The 23,082-nt window shown below is 35.2% G+C and overlaps 1 protein-coding gene across 1 annotated transcript; it reads left to right on the forward strand.

Annotated features, from left to right (window-relative positions):
* The first annotated feature begins 18,514 nt into the window (after window positions 1-18,514).
* LOC133288191 (classical arabinogalactan protein 5-like) lies at window positions 18,515-18,913 on the forward strand. The gene has a single exon (XM_061485897.1). The coding sequence runs from the start codon at window positions 18,515-18,517 to the stop codon at window positions 18,911-18,913; it is 399 nt and encodes a 132-aa protein (XP_061341881.1).
* The last annotated feature ends 4,169 nt before the right edge of the window (window positions 18,914-23,082 follow it).

A 23,082-nucleotide genomic window follows, 5' to 3' on the forward strand; every position in this document is an offset into this window, starting at 1 on the left:
ATTTGAATTATTTTAGATTTTTTTGTTTTATTCGTGGTCAATTCGTTTATCATTTGTGCATATTTGCTTATAGCTTTGAGCATAATATTGGTGAATACTATACATCAATAGACCAATCTACTCCTTAATATATTAGTATTTTTTTTCAATATTTTGATTTTCTTTGTTACCAATCTCTGGCTCACATTTTTTTTCATTTTAATTTTTGAACCCAGAATAAAAATATGTTTACATATAAATTGATTACTTAAATAATCTTTAATTTTATTTATTAAATTTAAGATATTAATACATTTATCAAACTCAAGTTAAATCAGTTTTATTAAAGATATATAAATTTGTAAGAAGAAAAATAATAATTCTAAGTTAAGCATTCATTCTTGCTAACAATGTTGTGAATATTGTCTTATTGAAAGATCGAAATTAATTGCTAACTTGCAGCTTTTATTGTAATTTTTTTGTCAACATCGTTTAGAAAGAAAAGTTTTTTAACAGTTTGCTATAAATTTTATAAAGGAAAGGGTATTGTACCTACCTTTTTTATGCATACTCTACATATTTATCCCCAACACCATTAGATTAAAATCTCAACTAACCTTCACCCTTATTCTCTCCTCTTGAGATTCTAATCTAACGGTGTTGCAGATGAGTAGGTAGAGTAGGCATGAAAAAAAATAGGCATAATATCACATCCCTTCTTTTCATAAGGGCAAAACGAATAATCTAATATGTTTTTTAATAGTGTTAGATGGTGAACTGAATGAAAAAAAAAACCATAGGGGAGTAAATAATAAACAGAATATCATGGGGGGTAAATGATTATAAGAAAAACCATTGGGGTTTTTTGTGTTGGGAACTCGTCTCCCTTAAACTCGGCTAAGAAGCCTTTGCGGAAGTCAAACATCAAGGTAAGAGCTCAGTTCTTCAATCAGAGGTCGACTTAAATCATCAGGTTGGCCAACACAACATAAAAATGAAAAACACAAAAGAGAGAGAGAGAGAGAGAGAGAGAGAGAGAGAAGAACACAACAATTTTTAATATGGAAAAATATTCTCCAATGAGAAGAAGTAAAAATCCACGGACACTAGTCCGGAATCAAACTTACACTATGAAAATAATGGGTTACAAAAGATCAAGCATCACCAACAATAGTGGTATACTCAAACCTCACCTACAATGGTGGTTTTCTCTCAAACTTTCCTAAGGAGGTATAACACTCAAGCTTCTCCCTAGAGGTGCTCTAAAAATCAAAGCTTTGAGCTTTTCACCTAAAACCCTCAAATCTTACAAGTCAACCTTTTTCTTTTCTTTCTCTAACCTACCTCCATCCCACAACTAATGCTTATATAGGGGAGGAAGAAGGATTACGGTTTCTTGAACTCTCATAAGCTTTGGGCTTAGCATTAAGGAGGAAGCCCAACAAATCTTCCCCTTTCGACCCCAATGTGTCGGCTTTATCAGTAAACTGGCACCTTCACAACAGTTTTCAAATTTCCATGTTGGTATCGACTTCGTCATCATGTCGAACCAATTCAGGTCGGTGTGCATTTTGACGAGTTCAAGCTCTTCACCTTCTACACATCCCGAATCCAATGATACCTCACATCAATGTGCTTAGTGCGAGAGTGATAGGTCGAATTCTTCATAACATGAATTACGCTTTGATATTCACATCTCAGTTCGTACTTGTCTTGATCATAGCCAAGTTTAGAGAGAAACTTCTTCATCCACAACATTTCTATGCTTGCCTTAGTCGCCACTAAGTACTCGGCCTCAGTCGTCGAAAGTGCCACAGACTTCTGTAGTCTTGATTGCCAAAATATAGCTGCTCCTGCAAAAGTCATCATATATCCCATCGTTGACTTCCTCAAGTCGGAATCTCTCCCTAAATCAGCATCCGAGTAGCCTTGCAACTCGACTTTGTCTTCTCCAAATCAAAGGCACAACTTTGTTGTTTTTATGAGATACTTGAAAATCCACTTCACTGCTTCCCAGTGTTCTTTTTCGGGGTTTGACAGATTCCGACTTACCATTCCAGAAACATACGCCAAGTCGGGTCTTGTAGAAACCATTGCATACGTCAAGCTTAAGACAGCGGATTGTTACGGGATCTTCAACATATCGTCTTTGTCTTCATCAGATCTCGGACATTGCTTCTGGTTTAACTTTATGTGTCCGGTTAGGGGGGCTCACTGTTTTAGCTTTGTCCATGTTGAATCTCTTCTGAATTTTTCTCAATGTATTTTTCTTAACTCAACCACAATAACTTCTTTTGTTTATCTCAGATAATCTTAATTCCGAGTATCTGCTTTACAGGGCCGAGGTCCTTCATTGCGAAGGACAAGCTCAATGCCTTTTTCAGGGCGGCTATCCTCATCTTGTCTTGCCCTATAATCAGCATGTCGTCAACATATAACAACAAAATCAGAAAATCTCCAGCCTCGTGCCTCTTCACAAATACGCAGTGGTTGGCATCTGTCTTCACAAACTTGTGATCAGTCATGAAAAATTCAAATTTCTTGTACCACAACCGAGGTGCTTGCTTCAAGCCATATAAACTCTTCTTCAACCAGCATACCAAGTCTTCTTGTTCTGGAGCTCAGAACCCCTCAGGTTGCTCCATATATATCTCTTCTTCAAGATCTCCATGAAGGAATGTCGTCATCATATCCATCTATTCCACTTCAAGGTTCATCGAAGTCGCCATGGCTAACACGGTTTGAATCGAAGTCATTTTCACCACAAGAAAGAATATTTCTTCAAAACCAACTCCTTCTTCTAGCCGCAGCCTTTCACCACAATTTCGAGCTTTGTATCTCGACTTCTGGTTATTCTCTTCATGTTTGATTTTGTAAACCCGTTTGTTCTTCAGAGCTCTTCTTCCTTCATGTAGCTCGGTCAGCTCATAAGTCTAATTCTCGTGCAGAGACTTCATCTTGTCTTGCATTTCCTTTTCTCATTCTTCCTTATCTGAGCTCGTCACAGCCTTATCAAAACTCTAAGGTTTACCATCTTTAGCAACAACAGTGTATTCATCAGGGGAGGTACCTCGTAGAAGGACGTCTCACTCGAGTAGAGTGTCTGGGTTATTCTTCAGGTTGAGAATCCAGCTCATCATGCTCATCTCGGATCTCATCATCCTAGACCTCAACATCTCGGTCCTCGAGAACTCGATCTTCTGTACCTTGTTCATTCTCATTATTTTCTTCATTCTCTTGATTTTCTTCCCCTGTTTCAGCTCGAACATGAGGGATAGGTTCTACACGTCTTACAATTACCTAGACTTTAGGATTTGAAATGTCTTGAATAGTCTCGTTCTCATGAAATACCACATCTCGGTTTCTCAATACCTTCTTGTTGATTGGATCCCAAAGTCTGAATCCGAATTCGCATCTCGGTGAACCAAGGTAGATGCATTCTTTAGTCTTTGCATCTAGTTTCTCCCTTTCGTCTTTAGGGATATGCACTAAAGCTCGACATCCAAATACTTTCAATTGATCATAGGCCACTTTTTGACCTGTCCAGACTTCTTCTGGAATTTCTCCTTCTAGTGGTCGTGATGGTGAGAGGTTGATCAAGTCAATAACAGTTCTTACGACTTCTCCCCAGATTGATTTCGGCAATCCGGCATTGGATAGCATACTGCAGACTTTCTCTTGAATAGTTCGGTCCATCCTTTTAGTAGTCCATTCAGCTGAGGTGTCTTGGGTGGCGTCTTCTCAAGTCAAATCTTGGATGCTCTGCAATATGCATCAAAAAGGTCGCAGTACTCACCATCATTGTGAGATCGTTCTTGCCAGTCTCCTTTTCCACCATATCATGAAATTCTTTAAAGGATTAGAGTACCTGGTCTTTAGTTTTCAACAAATATACTCATACTTTGCGGTAGTGGTCATCAATAAATAAAACAAAATATTGAGCTCCACTAAGTGATCTTGTAAGAACCCGCACTGCTAATTAAGGAAATTAATTAGATAATTATGAGATAATTCCATAATTGACCCTAATAATTATTATGAGGCTTTAATAATTATAGTAAGTGAGTAATAATGTTGAAAGTCGCTTTTCAGACGAAAAGTGCAGATACCGGTTCTGCTACTCGGTATAAATGCGTACCGATGAAGTATCTCAGAAAATTATAATAAGTGCATGAATATTCCTAGAATAATATATAGGACTTGTAAAACAAGTTTCAAGTTAAAACAATGAGAGCTGGTGCCAGAACTGATACTGGCTATGGAAAAGCGCGTACCGGAAAGGTGATGCGAAAAATAGAATAAAAATATGACAAATCTTAGAAAAATTAGTAGGTTCAGAATTTCAAGTTTGAGATTAAAATGCTAAGCGTAGCTATTAATGTTAATACTGTGTGTTTAAAACTTAAGTGGCCTATATAAGGCCTTGGCACAGATTTCTAGGTTAGAAATCTCTAACATTACGTGTCTCCTTGCTGAACTTTTAGCCTCCCTTGCTGCCACCCTCTTCCTTGCTTGAGAAATCACCATTTTGATCACCTTTCTCCATAGTTTCTTCACTAAATCTCTTGGTATGAGTGTGTTTTGGACTTGTGAGCGTGAAAGGAGTACTTTTTCTGAGTGTGGTGGCTGTGGGAAGTCAGTTTAGTGGCTGTGAGTGGTGGTTTGTGGGCTGAGTTTGTGAACTACCTTGGTGAGGCTTTGTTCATGACTATTGTGTTGCCAAGTAGTAACCTTTTGGCTTAAAGAACCAACCTTGGTGTGTTAAATTCGTATCTTGGTGAAGTCAGTACCTTGGAGCTGTGTTGGAGGCTCCAAGTCAGTGCCATTTTCGAAGTTTTGAGCATTGGAAGGTATACCATGATCACCCTTGTGTATTTTGATGTTTTAAGCTTGTTTAAGCAATTAAAAATCGTAACTTGAACCATTTGATAAAAGGAATGTGTTTCTGGGTTAATAACATGTTAATAAACATCTGTTTAAGGAGTTCTTGGACTCCAGATCGAGTTTGGATCATTGGAGGTCGATTTTACCTTTAAAACTCAGTTTTTTGCATTCAGTCGAAGAAGTATTCAAATACTTTTCGGGCAGTAATCGAATACTTCGCGAGACAACAGCAACCTAGATTAGTAAAATCGCGATATCTCAAGCTTCAAAGCTTTAAATTGAGTGAGTTTTGAACTTATGTGAAGCTAACACATAGAGCTACAACCCTGTAAATTTTCAAATCCATTGGATAAATGGATTTCTCTCAGTGTATGTTTGAAGTCGAGACCCTATTGCTGGAAATTCAGCTTGTTGTAGGAACTTTGCAAAAAATCATAACCGGAGTTATACAACTCCGATTGAGGCATAAGATATGTCGTTGGAAATCTTGAGATGTCTAGTTTAACATAGTAAAATCTTAGAGTATTTGGTAAATATTTGCAATGGTAGTTTTAATCTGGTAGTCGAATACTCCTTGTAGGAGTATGAGAATACTTTTCTGGGAAGAAAAGTATTCGGATACCTTTGAAGAAGTATTCGAATACTGGAAAGTATTCAAATACAGTGAGGTTTGGTATTCGGATACTGTGGTATTCGGATACTGGGGGAAAAATATTCGGATACTTGGTAGTATTCGAATACTTAAATAAAAGTAATCGAATACTTTCTGGAGAGCTGAAGTATTCGAATACTACTCGTAGAGTATTCGAATACCTCCTGCAGAAACAGCATGAAATGAGTTAAAATGAGTAAGAAAGCCTTAATCACTTAGTGTAATCTTGAGTAATGATTATTGATGATTAATTATTGCTTAAACAGATTGTGATTGTGCTGTTTGTTGGCCTTGAGCTTGCGTGGACTCTTGGTTTGGATAGCTAGCTTACAAGGTAAGCTTTCGTGTCCTCGGTTTAGCCATTATGTAGTTCCACCATACCCCATGGGGGAATGGTTATATGCATGCTGTGTTACATGCTTTGATATATTGAAATGCTTTTGAGCTGATATGTGCAATGGTTTATGATATGCATGTGGTGTTTCACCTATACGGTAAGCCTGAGTATGTGGTACATACAAGATGGTGAGACTGGGGTGAGGTGCAAGCGATGTTCCTTGTACTACAATTATGGGTAATAGACATATTCCTGCATTCTCTGGCCAGTAGATTATTGTATTGACACACATGTCATGATTATATGCTGCATTGCACTACTTTGGAAATTATATTGTTAAACTGCTTTTGAACTTATATTGCACATGTAAGTGAGCTTGGGGTGGAAGATCTTTAAGGACCCCTTGTCTTACTGAGATTTCTTGTTTAGAGATCTCACCCCATGTTTGGGGGCGCTTATTTCAGGTTCAGGTAATTTAGGGGCTGATGCCTCTAGTGGCAGGAGGCCGGAGCTTAGTTGATGATTATTGTTGTTATTATTATATTGCTGGCTGACTGGATATTGGATGCTGCTTATGTTTTCTGCCTTTTTTATGATATTGAGTTGAGACTGCTGTTGGGCTTTGTTGCCTTATTTGGTGAGTATGGGGATTGTCCATGCCACGTTGATTGACTATGTCTTAGTTTAGATTTGAGTATTAATAATGTATCAGGATTATGTTCGGACTACGTGTTGTAGTTCCGTGATTGTAGATAATCACAATTATTTATATATGGGGTATTCTAGTTATTGTTGATTTGCAATTACATACAGGCGATGTTTTATGGAAATGGTTAAGTAATCAACTTGGCTAAGTATAATGACGTCATAATTGAAAAGAAATAGATATTTCGCATTTTTAAATTAAGCGTTACTTAATACGATGACATGTTAACAAACCGGGTTAACACGGGGTGTTACAGATCTCTCCTACATGGAGCAGACATCAGCTCCAGGCTAGGTTCATTGCGAACAGAATTGGCTTCTCCACCATTGATCTTTCCTTGTATCATGTACAAGGAGCCTTCCTTCTTACCTCGAGCAATAACCAAGTCTCCCTTAGCTAGCTTCCATCTACCACTACTGAATTAGTTCACTAATCCAGCATCATCAAGCTTGCCTATCGAGATTAGGTTCAGTCGCATATCAGGAACTTGCCTTACATCTTTCAACATAAGTCGGCACGCGACATATGTGGTCAGGGTCATGTAACTCCTCAATTTAATAATCGGATTGTTAACTACATATGGTCATACTATTCGCATCTAACTAAATTAAACTAGCGGAAGACTTAATAAAATTTCTAATTACCCTATGTAATTTCGCGGTATAACTTTTTCTTTTAATTAATTCCTACACATTGTTACAGTCTCATACCTGCACAAAATTCCAAATTAAATTTCAAGTGATCATAATCAATGACCAATCACTATCTGGATATGATAATTTATATCATTCCGTATAGAGTTTAACTGACAACATAATGACTGTAAGTCGGACTACACCAGGGATTGAATCCTATTATTTTAACCTATTCCTGATATACAAAAAAGTTTTACCAATATATATATATATATATATATATATATATATATATATATATATATATATATATACATACTGAACATGGCTCCGTGCCAATACAATATCAAACAACTTGACTTGATAATATACAAATAGGCAAAAACATCCCTATCAAAATGACTATCAACTATATACATGCATGATCATATACTATGCACTACAAAACATGTCTACATAGACATTCAAAATAGCTAAGTGCCACTCCTTTTGAGTCATCTATCCTTACTAAACTGGTCCTTTGCCCTTTGAGGGTTCTCCTGCTGCTGACGCACCTGTAATTTAAATTACAGCCCTCAACGTGGTGAGAATTGAATCTCAATAGGACTCTGGGTTTATGGAGTAGTATCCACCCAAGAGTTCACTTTTGGCATGAAAGGTCAGATATAAAGCATATGATAAAACATTTTATTTTATCATTTTATCCTACTGATTTTTATCCTGCTGATATATACAACTAAATTTACCTTTCTACATCTTCTTTACTAAATCATATTTCAACGTCTTTTTTACTAAATGACATTTCTACGTCTTGTTTACTAAATCATATTTCTACGTCATGATAATATTTGTACTACGAAGGATTTGTACTTCCGCTATTCTTCTTTATTACTATGAAAGATTTGTACTTCCATTATCTCTCTTGATATTTTTACTACGAAAAATTTGTACTTCTGTTGTTCCTCTTTCTACTTATCTACTTGCGTTTTGTCTATTTATCTACCTGAATTAAACACATAACATTATAAATTCACATCATAATATCATTGTACATAATTTAGACACATCATCAATGTATCTGTCTATATGAATGCACATGTATGCATCTATACTAAATATCTCATTGTCAATCATATTTACAATTTAACCATAATCTTTAATGGACTTTGGTGGAATAACAAAAATGAAGAAAATTCTGAAACCAAGAGCTTACCTCTCAGTGCTTTTATATCACGCTTACTTGGGATACAAGTAATTTTCGCAAAATTCACAAAATCCTGAATTGGAATGACAGTATTACCTGCTACACATTACAATACTTGTTCACTAACTATACTTGATAATTTCATGTCATACCACAAGTCAGACCTAAATACCCACAACTGGACCTATATTTACATAATATAAAACCTACTTAATCATATTATTAATTAAAGGTTCATCATACTAATTTTACTTGATACATACTCAAATTCATTTCTAGGTTCCATCATAAAACAACTTGATTTTTAACCCAATAAACCACTAAGTTTTCCAAACGTTGTATGTCTTACTAAATCATATTTTTCAAGCGTAATACTTATAACTTTAAGTGTCATTTCACCTTAACACATACCAATAACACCAAACATCATTTAATTATACAAAATAGTCCATAAAGCTGAATTTTTCCAGCATGACCAGTCTTCACTATAAAATACAAGAAAAATTCATTTTAAATCCAATTACCCTGAATAATTTGTATGTTGTACTAGACACGTGTACCTTTAATTTTCAACAAACCTCACTCAGTTTGGAGTTCTAAAACTCCAAATATAATTTTTCTAAAACAGCAGCCCCAAAGTGACTTATAACCAAGTTCATGCATCTTATTCATTTCTTTTGATTTTTTTCACCACTTGAATCTTAAATCCAAGCATACTACAACTTCAATTCCACTTCGAGATATAGACAAACACTTGGTCTACCATTTTATCCCTCTTTGGCCGATACACTCTAGGAAACTAGGTCATTCCTTCCTTTTGTTTTTCAACATCAAACCAAATGATCCTTCAACAATCAACACTTAACTGCTTGAATTTAATCAATACCCCACAACATATTTAACATGAAAAAGATCATACTAAGTCAGCCCCAAATCATATAAACCCTATCATAAAATCCATGAAATTAAGCTAAAGAAAGGTAGATAGTTACCTTAAAACACTACTAGCAGGCTATTTCTTCAATTTCTCTTCAAAATAACTTGAAAGCACATCTCTTCCTCATGTGGACAGCAAGAGGTGCGCAAGAAGAAGAAAGTATAAACACCATCATAATAGCCCCAGAAGATGAATAAGGTGTTGGGTTTACTCACAAGACCTATAACTTTCTTTTTTGTATCATAGACAAGACCAAACAATGGCTAAAAGAACAAGTTCTCAAGTTTTTCCTTCCTTCCATGGTGGTAACGGTTTTGAAGGCAAAGGAGTACAGATTTTTGCTTCTTAAAAAGAGTAACAACTGACTTGTATAGTGTCCAAAATATCAAGCCACTTATGTTGAATTTTGGTTGTTTTTTTTTGTGAGGAGGTTGCTTTCTTTCTTTGTTAACTTACTTCCCATTGGTTGGATTTCTACACACTCTTTCTTTCCTTCCTATGTATGCTTATTTCGAGTCTTAGAGGACAAGGAACAACCAGATTTTTTGATCAAAAGTATCTATATAACATATTAACTAGTTAACTTTTAAATTAACTAAGTTATCTTTAATTCCATTGGCTAATTAAATCCATACTTTGTCATATTTTTAACAACTAATCTAAACATCTCCTAATTAATCTAAAGATACCTTGACCCAATGAAATTCACCACTCAATTTAATTATGTCTTCTAGTTCAAGTTTAAGACTAGTTTTGCTTACTTTTAAGTCACATTGACTTATATTCATTCTCATTGGTTAATTTTCATTCAACTTTGACTCATTTTTAATTATTAATCTAATCATCATTAGACTAATATAAGATCATATTGAACCTACTAAATTCTCTAAAGAATTTAATGATAACATCCAATTCAGGTTTTGATCACATCTAGTCTATTTACCAAGTAATTGATGACTTTTTCTATAATGACATATACGTCCTGAATTCTCTTCATACATATATTTATATACTATATGACTTGCTTGGCATGAATGTTATCCCTGTGCATCTCATTATCTCAATTTCATGATCAATGGAACATTACTTGACATAACCGATCACAATTTCTATGAACACCACTTGATCTACTGAACTCTTACTTGATTTCCTTATTTAACCCAACTTGGTAATGAGGGTTGTTGTAGGTCACATCATCGACACCAATAATCTTGTTGGTCATCAGATTTCCTATCTTTACGACTCCAAAATCACCACCTCTGTATGAAGAAAAAAAAACCTTTGTGTAGAGTAACGTGGAAAGAGGCACCAGAGTCAATAATCCAGGTTCAGTCATCGTATGCAACATTCAAGTAATTTCTTCACCAAAGAAAAATATCTTGGCATCCGAGTTGGAAACCACAGTTGTGGTGCTCTTGTCTTCTTTCTTCTTTGGAATAATCTGATTCGGCTTCACAGTATCGATCTTCTCATCTTTCTGCAGAGTCTTACAGTTCGAATTCTTATGACAGGCTTCCCACAATAGAAGCACTTCAACTAATATTTTGGCCCAGACTGGCATCTGGACTTGTCACGACCTCGACTTTTGCTACGACCTAGGGCGTCAGACCTTCCTATATTCTAGGTCACATTTGCCTCAGATGTGCTGGTTACACATTTTTCCCTTCTCCTAGACTCTTCATTCAGGAGGCTGCTTGTCACGGCATCCATCTTCAATTTTCCATCATGAGCTGAGTTGCTTAATGTCACCCCCATAGTATCCCAGCTTTCTGGCAACGAGCTCAATAGCAGCAAAGCCTGCATCTTATCATCAATTTTCATCTCGGCTTTAGACAATTGATTCACAATACCTTAATAGGTGTGAGGTGTTAAATCATGCTCATGTCGTCTTTGTATTCAAGTTTTATAAGTCGGCGAACCAGGTGTGCTTTGTTCCTAGAACTCTTCTTCTAAATCATGGATTCCAACTCCTTCCACAACTCATACGCAATCGTCAACTCGGACACGTGCTCAAAGAGGCTTTTGTCAATATATTTCCTGATCGTGACTACCACCTTTCGACTCAGGATCTCCCATTCCTTATCAATTTTGCCTTCAGGCTTCTTTTTAAGGATGATGGGCTCATATAGATTTTTGTAGTAAAGATTGTCTTCCATCATCTGTCTCCTTTAAGTGAAGTTTTCTGTAGTCAGCTTGAACATATCTCCATCATGTGAGATTCCACCGATCTCCATCTCGTCTCCCTTAGAGACCGTCGAACTCGGGCTCTGATATAACTTTTGAGAACTTGGTTCCCTCAAACTCGGCTAAGAATACTTTGCGGAAGTAAAATATCGAGCTAGGAGCTCGACTCTTTAATCAGAGGTCGGCCTGAATCACCAGGTCGGCCAGCGCAGCGAAAAACCAAAAAACACAGAGGAGGGAAAGAGAGAGAGAAGAACACAACAGATTTTAATGTGGAAAAATTGTAACAACCTGTTGTACACCGGTATTGTTAAGATTGATTATGATATTAAGCGCAGTTATAATCACAGCAGTTCATTTATAAAAATGCGAGTAAATTTTTTCCTTTTTCATTACGTAAGCATTTAAAATAATAATAAAACATAATGAGTAAAAGCATTGATCATAACAGAAAACTAAATGCGGAATAATTAAATTAATTTCCTAACTATCATATAATGTTTCTCTCTAGTCACTAAGGGGTTCCCATAAACCCACTTAGCATAATTCTCACTTTTACGGTTTTTACGTATCTAAACAAGGTTCAGTATTCTGTACATTGCGAGAGATCCGCATGCTACGAACCTTCCATATTTTAGTATGTTATTTTAGACTTAATTATATTTTCAACAAGCTATCATACGCTCCATAAAGTTCTCGTTTGCTGCGGTTATCACCGTTTGAAGTTGGACAAGCAAAGCTGCCAACCAACCTCAAAGAGGGCTCCAAACAGCCTCTACACTTTCAGCGATTCTGGACAAATTACTCAACTAATTTCTCTAAAAAATTTATACACTAAACTAGACACCTCAAGCTTCAATTTTACATATCATGGGCCTAAATTGACCAAGAATTGAGGGAGAAATAATTTTACCAAAATATGGTACCCGACAGCCCCTGCAACAGGGCATTCTGGACAGTCTGTACTCAAACGCCTCTACAGGTCTTCTTACAACTCCAATGACTACCAAATTTTGAAACAATATAGATAACATCTCAATATTCAAAATGGTGTAAGGAACGTCCCTATTGGACTTCTTTGGAGGGAGATATTTTCTCCCAAAGTTCACCCAAAATCTGCCTTTTTATAAAAAAATTGACGGCATCTCCTTTGTTTATTCAACCTATCCCACTTTATCAAAAGTATGTTATTATCCTCGAATGGTACCTAATAGACAAGGGTGGCACTCAAGGACCAGCAATGCCTTGGTGCTCTTACAACCCATTACAATTTACATCAAATTCCTCACTTTACATTTCATTTCTTACATTATAAAACTTAAACCATTTCATTCACTTTGTTCCATTTGCACGCATTCTTTAAACATAGATATAATCATAACTTAAAATAGGCCTATTTTTCTTTCATCATACATCATGCTTCAAGATTACACAAGGTCCAATAATTACAATTTACATATCTCCAATGAAACATAATACAAATAAATTCTCCAAGATACAATGAAATGAACCTCAAAATAAAACAAGGTAATTTATCAACTAAGCTTAGACAAAATATGGCATGAACAAATATGACAATATCCATAATCCTAATCAACATACAATGTTCATGCCCTAAGTCTAGCCTATGCCACAATGGCCTCAAAATGCAAAATGCTCCAATCTCCAAGTGCTCAACCTATGGGCCTCTTGCCCATAGCTCCAGTCTCACTACTACTATCTGAAATAATGTCCCCAAAATGGAGTGAGATATACGAATATATCTCAGTAACCCAGAGGTTTTGGAGATTACTCCATTCAATGGCTCACTAAGATGTAAATCAACAATATACTACGACAACCAAAGAGGGATAAAATAAGGGATTTAGTGAAGTAGGGATGCATAGGGAGTAAAAATACGATGAAGCTAGAATTGTCGATGCCAAAGCCACACAACATCCGACCTATTGGCCTCGGTATATAGCCCGGGTTCTCATCCAAGGAAGTGTTCCCAGAATATCAACCAAGGCGCCCTCCATCCATATACACCCGAGACATTCCTAGAGTGCTCCTCAACGAATAACAACTCAATGACCCTAGGTCAACTGGAACTCGCTCACGGAGACCTATCCAATGGAACTCCCTCAACTTGACTCACAACAGATTTGGAGTCTTGCATCTTGAAGTCCAAGAATCTGCCAGCTATGAACTTCTTTAAGGCAGCATCCTCGATTTTATACTTCTTGTCCAGATTATCCCATAGTTCCTTACTGGTCTTCAGGGTATTGTACACGTTATATAATGTGTTGTCTAGACCATTGAGAATGTAGTTTCGGCAAAGAAAGTCAGAATGCTTCCAAGCATCAATGACAGCAACCTTTTCCTTGTCAAGTTGTTCTTCCTCATCCAATTTAGGAGCATCTTCTTTGAGGAAACGTTCCAGACTCAATGTTGTCAAATAGAACAACATCTTCTGTTGTCAACGCTTGAAATTTGTCCCATTAAGTTTTTTCAGGTTTTTCAGCATGCATCGGAACAGAAGCAGTAGGATTGGTAGAGTTTGTACTTGCACTTGCCGTTTTTGTTACACAAACAGAAACAGGAATTAATCACACAGATTAATACAGTAATCACACAGTAAATAAAAATAGTATTTAAAATAGAAAACAGAATATACTAATCACAGATTCAAAACACTAAACTTGTCTTAAGATTATTATTTAGAAGACAGTGGGTGATATTAAAAATCACTAAGAGGTTTGAACCCGTGTATAGAACATATGATATTAATAATCATAATTATCAAACACAGTGTAATAAGAAAATTAGAACAGACTTAAGATAATGGAACAGAATGATTAACGGATACAGGATAGTGTAAGAAATTTGAGCCCATAGAAAGTGTCTCCTTAAGACAATTTGCCCCCTCACTGATGCCGAAGGTTGATGGACACTTGTCTCCCAAGATAAAACGAATTGCGTCTGAAGATTGGTGGCACTACCAGTTAACAGCCCGAACGAACACAACAAGATGTCAGAGGGATTACATCGGAGAATGGAAGGAAGTATGCAAAAATCGGATGAAGGAAAAAACCCGGCAGAATAACAGTGAAGAAAACTAGATAAAATTTCTGAAGTGGTGAGGGTCTATATATAAAGATAGTTCAACTTTTCAACTAATCTGCGATAACGACTGGGTCTGCCAATGACTCCCCTTGTCCGGGTAATAACTTAACATTAGAATCCATAGATTTTTCGTATGATGATGCCAGCTTGAGACATCACATCAATAACACTTAAAATTTAATTTGTGTTTTTCTAATTTTCAGCTTCCTATGAGATCGCGACAAAAATATTGTTGTAATCATTTTTAAGTAATAATTAAAAATAAGAAATTAAAATCCAACGATAATCACATGCTCTGTTAAATTTAAGGGAAAAGTGTGTATCATTTTAAAGGATGTAAAGTTGTATCATTTTAAGTGAGAGAAAGAGATAGATAAAGGAGGAAAGAAAATGGACAAAAAAATATAAAGGTGTGGGTCTCACCTCTTTGTGAGAGCGAAATGATCCAAATTATGTCATTTAAAAGGACAAACATTTTTTCCTAAATTTAACAGTAAAATGTAACATCCGAAGTTTAAATTGTCACTATTTTCGTTGGAAGGGTATACATACAACCCACCAATATAAGGTTAAAGGCTGTTTATGGTCGGTTTTAAAGCAAGGCTAATAAAACTCTTGTCTTAGATCTCAACTTGATTTTAGCCTCATAATTTTTTTATTTTTAATTGACAATATATAATGCTATAAATTTTAGAAAATAAAAATATTTATTAATGAAAAAAAAACCTAATCCAAGGTCTGTATATTCTTACACCTTTTGCTTCTTAATCAATATCTTTAATTATTAACTTTTGTTCTTTCTTATTAATCAACTTCTACTTATAAATGATGGAAGAATATATGGCTTTCGTTTTTGGGTATCGCTGCTAAACATGTTTTGTAAGCTGAATTTGTCATTACAAATATTTGATAATCTCTTAAATTCTGTCGATAAAGTTCTTAAAAATCGATATATATATATATATATATATATATATATATGTGTGTGTGTTTGGTGTTTGTCATTTTAAATGACATAAGTTATGTCATTCTAGGAGAGAGATAGACACAGAAAAACGAAAATCATGGGAGAGAGAAAGTGAGTGGTTTTTTTTAATTTAAAATTCAAATTTTCTGTGTCTGTATCTCTCTTCAAATGACGTAATTTTTTGTCATTTAAAATGACAAACACTTTTTCATATATATATATATATGAGTTTAGTGAGTGTACAGTGACTGGATGTAAAAACGGTCTAGTGCACTATGTTCTCCCGTGAGAACACATTTATAGTAAAATTTATACTATGTTCTCCCGGGAGAACACACACCATTGTAATATTTATTGCACTAAGTTCTCGCGGGAGAACTTAGTGCACTGGACGGTCCAGTGACCGAATTTTTAATTTTTCCTATATATATATATGCTTATAGTTTCTCAAGTCACTTGAGATAACTTTATCTCCGGCCACTAAATCATAACCATATAAAGATGGATCAATAGTGATAAAAGAAGAGAGAGAAAAAAGGAATCATAACCATTCAAAGGTGAATCAATTAATATAAAAAAATAAAGGCTAAATTACACATTGACACCCTATACTTTGATCAAGTTTTAAAAAACCACCTTATAGTTTCATTCTAAACAATTAACCTACCTAGACTACGTTGATGCAACAAATCAGTTTATCTGTTAAATCTCCGTTCAATTCTGTTAAAGCATCACGTGAGGGAATCTTCTCTCTTTACACAAAACTCGTTCTTTTCTCTATTGGAGCTCATGTATTTAGTGCATCAGTGCAAGCTCTTCCAATGTTTCACTGTTGTTTTGAATACTGTCGTCTTTGAATATCTCGTCGTAGAGGTCACTTCCTTGACTACTTTCCTCTCATAATGTTCTGATGGATCTCTAGTTTTGAAATTGGATTTGATTTCCCCAATTTCAATGATATCCAAACAGATTCTGAATAAAGAAAAAGTGAAACATTGCATTATCATCACGAAGTGAATATCTGAAAATAAGTGAATATTTTATACCGTAAAAACCTTAATGTTGTGACCAATGTTGACAATAACGATATATTGATTAAAGGCATCATGATATGCGATTTTTGTAAACTAGACTACATGACAGTAGATAGATGAGTTTGTCCTCTTGACTTCGACATTCTGAGACTACTATCAAAATTATCACTTAAACCATTTATGAAATATGCACAAATGTTTAAATAACAACGAAACAAAAATAATCAAACCCAATACAAGTTGTGGAAGAAGAAAGACAATAGAAATAGGAATTTCACACATTTAGTTGAAGATCCAATAAAGGAAAATTCAAAAAAACAAAAAATTTCAACTTCAACAAAATAATCGGCACCAAGAAAAACAAAAATGTTCATTGGATTTTGTTCAAAATTGTTCAGAATCAAAAGATCATTCACTAAAAATAGGAAAATCTGCTACTATGTCGAAATTAACATATCATCTTCCAATGTGGTTCCTCTCTGTTGCACCATACTCAAAAGACAACATCATCATGTTTCTCTCTCACTAAAACACGAACAAGAAGAAGAAAAAAAAAATGGACGTGACGAGGGGAGGAGTCACTGATGGTGGAGAAGACCATTGATTTCAGGAACTTTCCCTTTTAAGTTTGACTTTGTTTAAGCAATTAATTCTTGGCACAAGAGGATTTGAGTTGAAGCGAGAGATTATCGATACCTGCATGATGCAATTTGCCATCGTCCTCTTCTAAAAAAAATTGCAAGTGCACGTGCTTTTTTATTAGATTTAACGGATTTGCTTCTCAGTTTAACAGATAGGTTGAATTGCTAAAATGTTTAACTGTAAGTAATTTAATTGCTTAAATCAAAAGTACAGGGTGGTTTTTTGGAAAAGTATCAAAGTTTAGGGTGGTAATTTATAATTTAGCCAAAAATAAATAAACAAAATGATGTAGTTTTGAGGTGACCAGAGATAAATATAGCTCAAATGACTTTAGAAATATTTCTATATATATATATATATATATATATATATATATATATATATATATATATGGGAAAAATATTTCTATAGCTACTTTAGATAAGGTTGTCTACAACTACTCTTTTTCACTAAGGATGATCGGTCGTACTTAGTAATAACAATAAAGCTGTTCTTTTTCTCTCTTTCCTCAGACATTGTCGGCTGACGTGGAGGAGAGAGAAAATGCAATTTTAATGTACGACTGGTCGTACTTAGTGAAAAAGGTAACTGTAGAGAAGCTTATCTAAAGTGGATGCAGAAATGTTTGCCCCTATATATATATATATAGGGTTAAACATTTCTAAAGCCGATAATGTCTGGAAAGAGAGAGAGAAAAAAAAAGAACAACTTTATTTTATTGTAATAACTATGTCTCACATGTCAAACTTAGTCAGAGAGGACTATATGTAAATGACATTATGACCGTAGAAATATTTTTTTTATATATATATATATATATATATATATATATATATATATATATAGTGTTAACAAATAAAATAATACACGTATTCTGAAAAGTTCAAGACAAAAACAAAAATGACCGTGTCGTTATCTAAATTAAGTAAACATATCTGCATATGTTACAGGCCATAAGCCTAAAAGGCATATACTAAACATGGGGCTTTTTCATACCTAAGTTTTCGAGCATCTTCAAATACTAGCCTAACAACACAAAAGGCATCAACAACCTATCATTTAACCCTAATTCTAAAAACTTTCTTTCTCTCTCTTATCTCCACCACAGGTTCCCCTGATTTCCCTCACAACCCCAAACCTATAAATGACCCTCCCAATGGTAACTCATTTCCCACAATTCAATTGTCATTTGCAGTGTTAAGTGCTTTCAAACAAACACAACAATAACAACAACAACAACAACACAACATGGCACCTAAGGTCATTGTTCTTGCTCTTCTCTTTGTAGCCATTGCTGGGGTGGCCATGGCTAGCGACGCACCATCTCCATCACCTAAGCCATCACCTACGCCATCACCAAAAGCACTATCTCCATCACCAAAAGCACCAGCATCATCCCCCAAGGCCTCACCACCTACCCCATCTGCGGAGTCTTCTCCTGCTGCTTCCCCAGCCAAGGAGGAGGAGCCATCATCTCCACCGGCTCCGGCTAGCGAGGCCACCGAACTCGGTGCTCCGGCACCAGCCCCTATTGGTGACTTGGCACCTGCTGAGAATCCTGCATCAGTTGATGACAACACCAGCGGTGCTTCCGCCCTTCGAGTCTCTGCTGTTGTCGCCGCCGTGGCTGGCTTCTTCGCCTTCTAAGATGGTTGCCATGAGCTTATGAGATATGTGTTGTAATATACCTTGTGCTGTGTTTAGTTGTGTTTGTAAAATGTTCATGATTAAATTACCTTAGCACGTTTGCTAATTATTATAATTATATCTATTCCTATGTTAAAGCAATTACACTTATCTAAGTCGGGGCATTCAGGCTTATTCTTGGGAAAGTTTGGGGTTCGATTCACAAAATGTTTTGAATTATATATGCGTTAATTTTTTTAAAATATTTTCTAAGGGACTATAGGCAACGTATGAAGTGGATAGATTGCTTCAAAATTGGTTAACAAATACGGGCACTTTCATGAACCAACTTTACCAAGGTTTAATATAAATTTTTGTTAGAACAGAACTATTACGATGTCATAAATCAATTAATTTAATAACGAATTCCAGACCGCTTAGTTATAACAGAACTATAAGGAGGAAATAAATTAATTATCTCAAACGTTTAAATTGTTATGTGAAGGCATTTGTATAATTATATAATATATCTCTTAACACATTTCCTTTAAACAAGTTTAATTAACTTTGCTAAAAAACTTTCTTGCAAGTTTAGGGTAAGGACTTTAATACACCTAAGGGAACATTCGTTGCCTATTCTCCTTCTTAACTAAGCGAACGTTGTGGTCTCAATAGTCGATAGTGAAAGCAGGAGCATCGATGAGGAAGTTGTTCGAGAGGTCTTGAGCAGCCAAAGTCAAGTCTGTCAGTTGAACCGTCATTCCCTCGAGTAGTGATAAGTCCTTAATTCATTATATATTAAAGGTTAAATTGAGCAATTAATTAAATTAAATTCAACCAAAACACAGAAAATTATGATATAGTTGTTGATTCACCTTCAGGAATACTTTCATGAAATTAATATGTTTTGTAAGAATTTTTCTTATTAAAGAATATCAATTACGAAGAAAGTGGAACTTCAAAGCTTATTGCGCCAAAGACGCCAATCTCTCTAACAAAGTGGCACCATTGGCACCAAAATTTCAACCCTTTTGTAAAGCACACAAAAGTTGGTGCCAAAGGCGCCATTCTCTCTCTCAGTTTGGTGCAGGTTACTTAGCTTCCGTTGGGTGGTGCTAAAAGCGCCGTTTTCTCACAGATGCCAAAGCCAGATTTACCGAAGATTTGATTTCACGCTTCACGCTAAAGATTTGATTTCTAAAATAAAACGAAATGGAATTTTTTGTTTTATCAATAAGAAAAAGACACTCTTGGAGGAGGAATAATATCTAATGGGTTGTGATATCTTGTATTATGAAGATTTAATTGGAGATTAAAAAGGAAAGTTTCTCTTTAATATAAAAAGGGAATACTTTAGAGAGGATTATTCTGGCAAGAGAGAGATTGGAGGCTGGAACAGAGACTGAAGCGTGCAACACAAAGAACTTAAAGATTAGAGACAGTGAAGAACTGGAAGAGGATCAAAGCTGAAACGTGGAGATTTAACCTCATTCTTCACCCAGGAATTTAGTTTAATTTTCTCTTGATATTTTGTTAAAGCCAGATATGAATATGTCTGGCTAATTTTCTTAGTAGTCAGGGATATGGATCCAATGATTACTCTTATTTGATTTAAATTGTTTTTCAATAAAACTATGTCTCAATTGTTATGTATTTATCTTGATTTATTTATTTAAATTTCTTATATGACTTGATCAATCATATAGGAATAAAGAGGGTAAATTTCTAAATAGAAATATTTAGGATTTTAATCGGACTAGGATAAATACCAATTTTTGCTTGTTTGAGACATAGACTGGTGAGAGTTGCAAGTGTGTGAGATTCATTGCATTTAATGCTTAATCTAAGAAGGGTTTCTAGGAAATTAGGATTCTAATTAGGTTAAAGGGTTAAATAACTACATGAGGGATTTAACGAATTAATAATTAGATTATGAATCGTTTGATAACAAGAGTGTTAGAATTTTATTGAATTAATTTAATTCACTTAAGGGAATCAGAGGTGAAGTAAACCTTAGCTGCATTTTTATTCTCAATTTTTAAAACTCATTTTTATTTTAAATTAGTCTTTTACTTAATTTTTTTTTACTTTCATCTTTATTTAATTTTAATTAAATATTGGTTAAGTGCGAAAATACTTTTGAATTGTCTAACTTAGATAAAAAAAAGGTGAAATGATTGCTTGTAATTAGTTCTCGTGGGAACGATACTCTACTCATTCACTTTATTACTTGTACGATCGGTATATTTGTCGTGTTCGCAACAAGTAAAGGTAGGAATAGTTCAAAACTAAAGTTAAATTGATTTTTTTCAAATCAATTCTTGAACCAAACTATTTGGAAACCAGTTCATGTTAAGAAACAATTCAAAATCAATTTCAAAACCAATTCGAAATTAATTCAGAATCGAATTGGTTTTGAAACTAGTTCTGAACCTTTGTCTTACAAATAGATTTTGAAACTATTCTTTATTGATATTTTCAAAATGGTTTGGAATTGACTCCCCCTACGAAAATGTGTCACAAACTTGTTAAAATCTACTTACTCAATTTTTTCTATACTCTATAGAGAGACGACGTTGGGAAACTCGCACTCTGGTTAGCCCTTCGCCTTATCAAGTTTCTGATTTGCTCTTCGGTTGCCATGTCCTCATGCAACTGATGATAAAACAAACTAAATCAATAAATCGACAAGAAAACATAAAGACATTGCATAACAGGCTCGGTTTGTACCAACTAAGGATGGTAAACAAACTAGGGGCCTTTGGCCTGGCTAGTGAACACTTGGGCTTAAATGTATAAAATTGGATGTTAGAATCAGGCTTGAACTTGTATAAAAGCTCGTTTAATAAAAAGGCTTCACACTCGAATTCAAAAGTCCATCCTTAGAGCCTCTTAAGTTGGCCTAGTATACTAACTTTCATTTTTATTTTATATTTTTTATACTACTCATAATAGCTCTCTTTCTCTCTCTTCACCTTATTTCACCCTATTTTATTGATTAAATAGACTTTTTGAATGATTTTGTTCTATATTATGTTCTTTGGATATACATTGAATTTATGAATCTTTGTGGAATTATTAGCGTTGTTGATCGTATATTCTGTTTGAATAAATTTTTGTTGTCTTTTTTTTTTAACAGGCTAAACCAGGCTTTTATTTTTTTTTTAAATAAGTCAGGCCACAGGCCGATGCTTATATTCATAACAGGTAACATGCTAGAGTAGATTGACACATTTAAACACAGACTTAGCCTTTTAAGATCAAAGTCTAGCTTGGCTCGGCCCGTTAACAACCCTAGTACCAATTAAAGCATAGGCAGTTGCTTGATCTACCATCTAAATGACCCACTAGTTTAATAGGCCAATTTATTCAACTCAATTTATTTGGAAAATTATGGTATCCATGTGTTCTGGCCGGCCCAAATGGCTTGACCTAAGCCTAGGCCCAATGACGCGACTCATATTTAACACTCCACAAGTCACTTCTCCCTATGAGGAAGTAGGTACTTTTCCCCTAATCCCAAGGACATGGAGCCATAGCATCACTTTATACCAAGGCAAATGCAAGTGACGGCAGATGAAACCATCCCATCCAGCCTCACAGCCCCTCACAACATTAAATGAATACACCCTCTCCATTACATAGGAGGGTATTGTTCGAAGATATTCATGAGTTGTTACTCTGTTCGATTGGAGAGCCACCTTGACCATTAAACAACCCCCCCCCCCCCCAATTTTTAACGTTGCATGGTATCAGGGAAGCTTCACAAGGGCTTGGTTTGTACCATTGTCATAAGAGTTACCCTATATTAAGATATACCTGGTTGCTCTGATCACCGGACAACTCACCATGTCATCAAACCTCATTTGGACTTTTAAATCTTTGATACACCCCGGGCACCACACTCATCCAAATAACAATCAAATCATCCAAGTCACACTTTATAGCTCTACACTCTCACACAATGAACTACTAAGTTGGGGGAAAGTGTTTCAGACTAGTACATTATGTCCACCCCTATCCACCAAATGATTCGGAGATACCCCATAATCCTATAATATCTAGTAATGGATTATTTCCTTGGTTATTTTATTTTTTGGATAATGAAAAGTTTAAGTGGGGCTAGATACTGATATCCCACTAGTGTTAGAGAAGACCCCTCAACCTCTTTGAGGATTTCCAGGAGGGAT

Source organism: Gastrolobium bilobum, unplaced genomic scaffold, assembly GCF_033153095.1.
Source record: "Gastrolobium bilobum isolate Gb01-03AN ecotype WA unplaced genomic scaffold, APGP_CSIRO_Gbil_v1 utg7961, whole genome shotgun sequence".
Classification (NCBI taxonomy): domain Eukaryota; kingdom Viridiplantae; phylum Streptophyta; class Magnoliopsida; order Fabales; family Fabaceae; genus Gastrolobium; species Gastrolobium bilobum.

Bases quoted from the DNA above. Each gene is read 5' to 3' on its own strand.
- LOC133288191 (XM_061485897.1), top strand. From the start codon at position 18,515: ATGGCACCTAAGGTCATTGTTCTTGCTCTTCTCTTTGTAGCCATTGCT.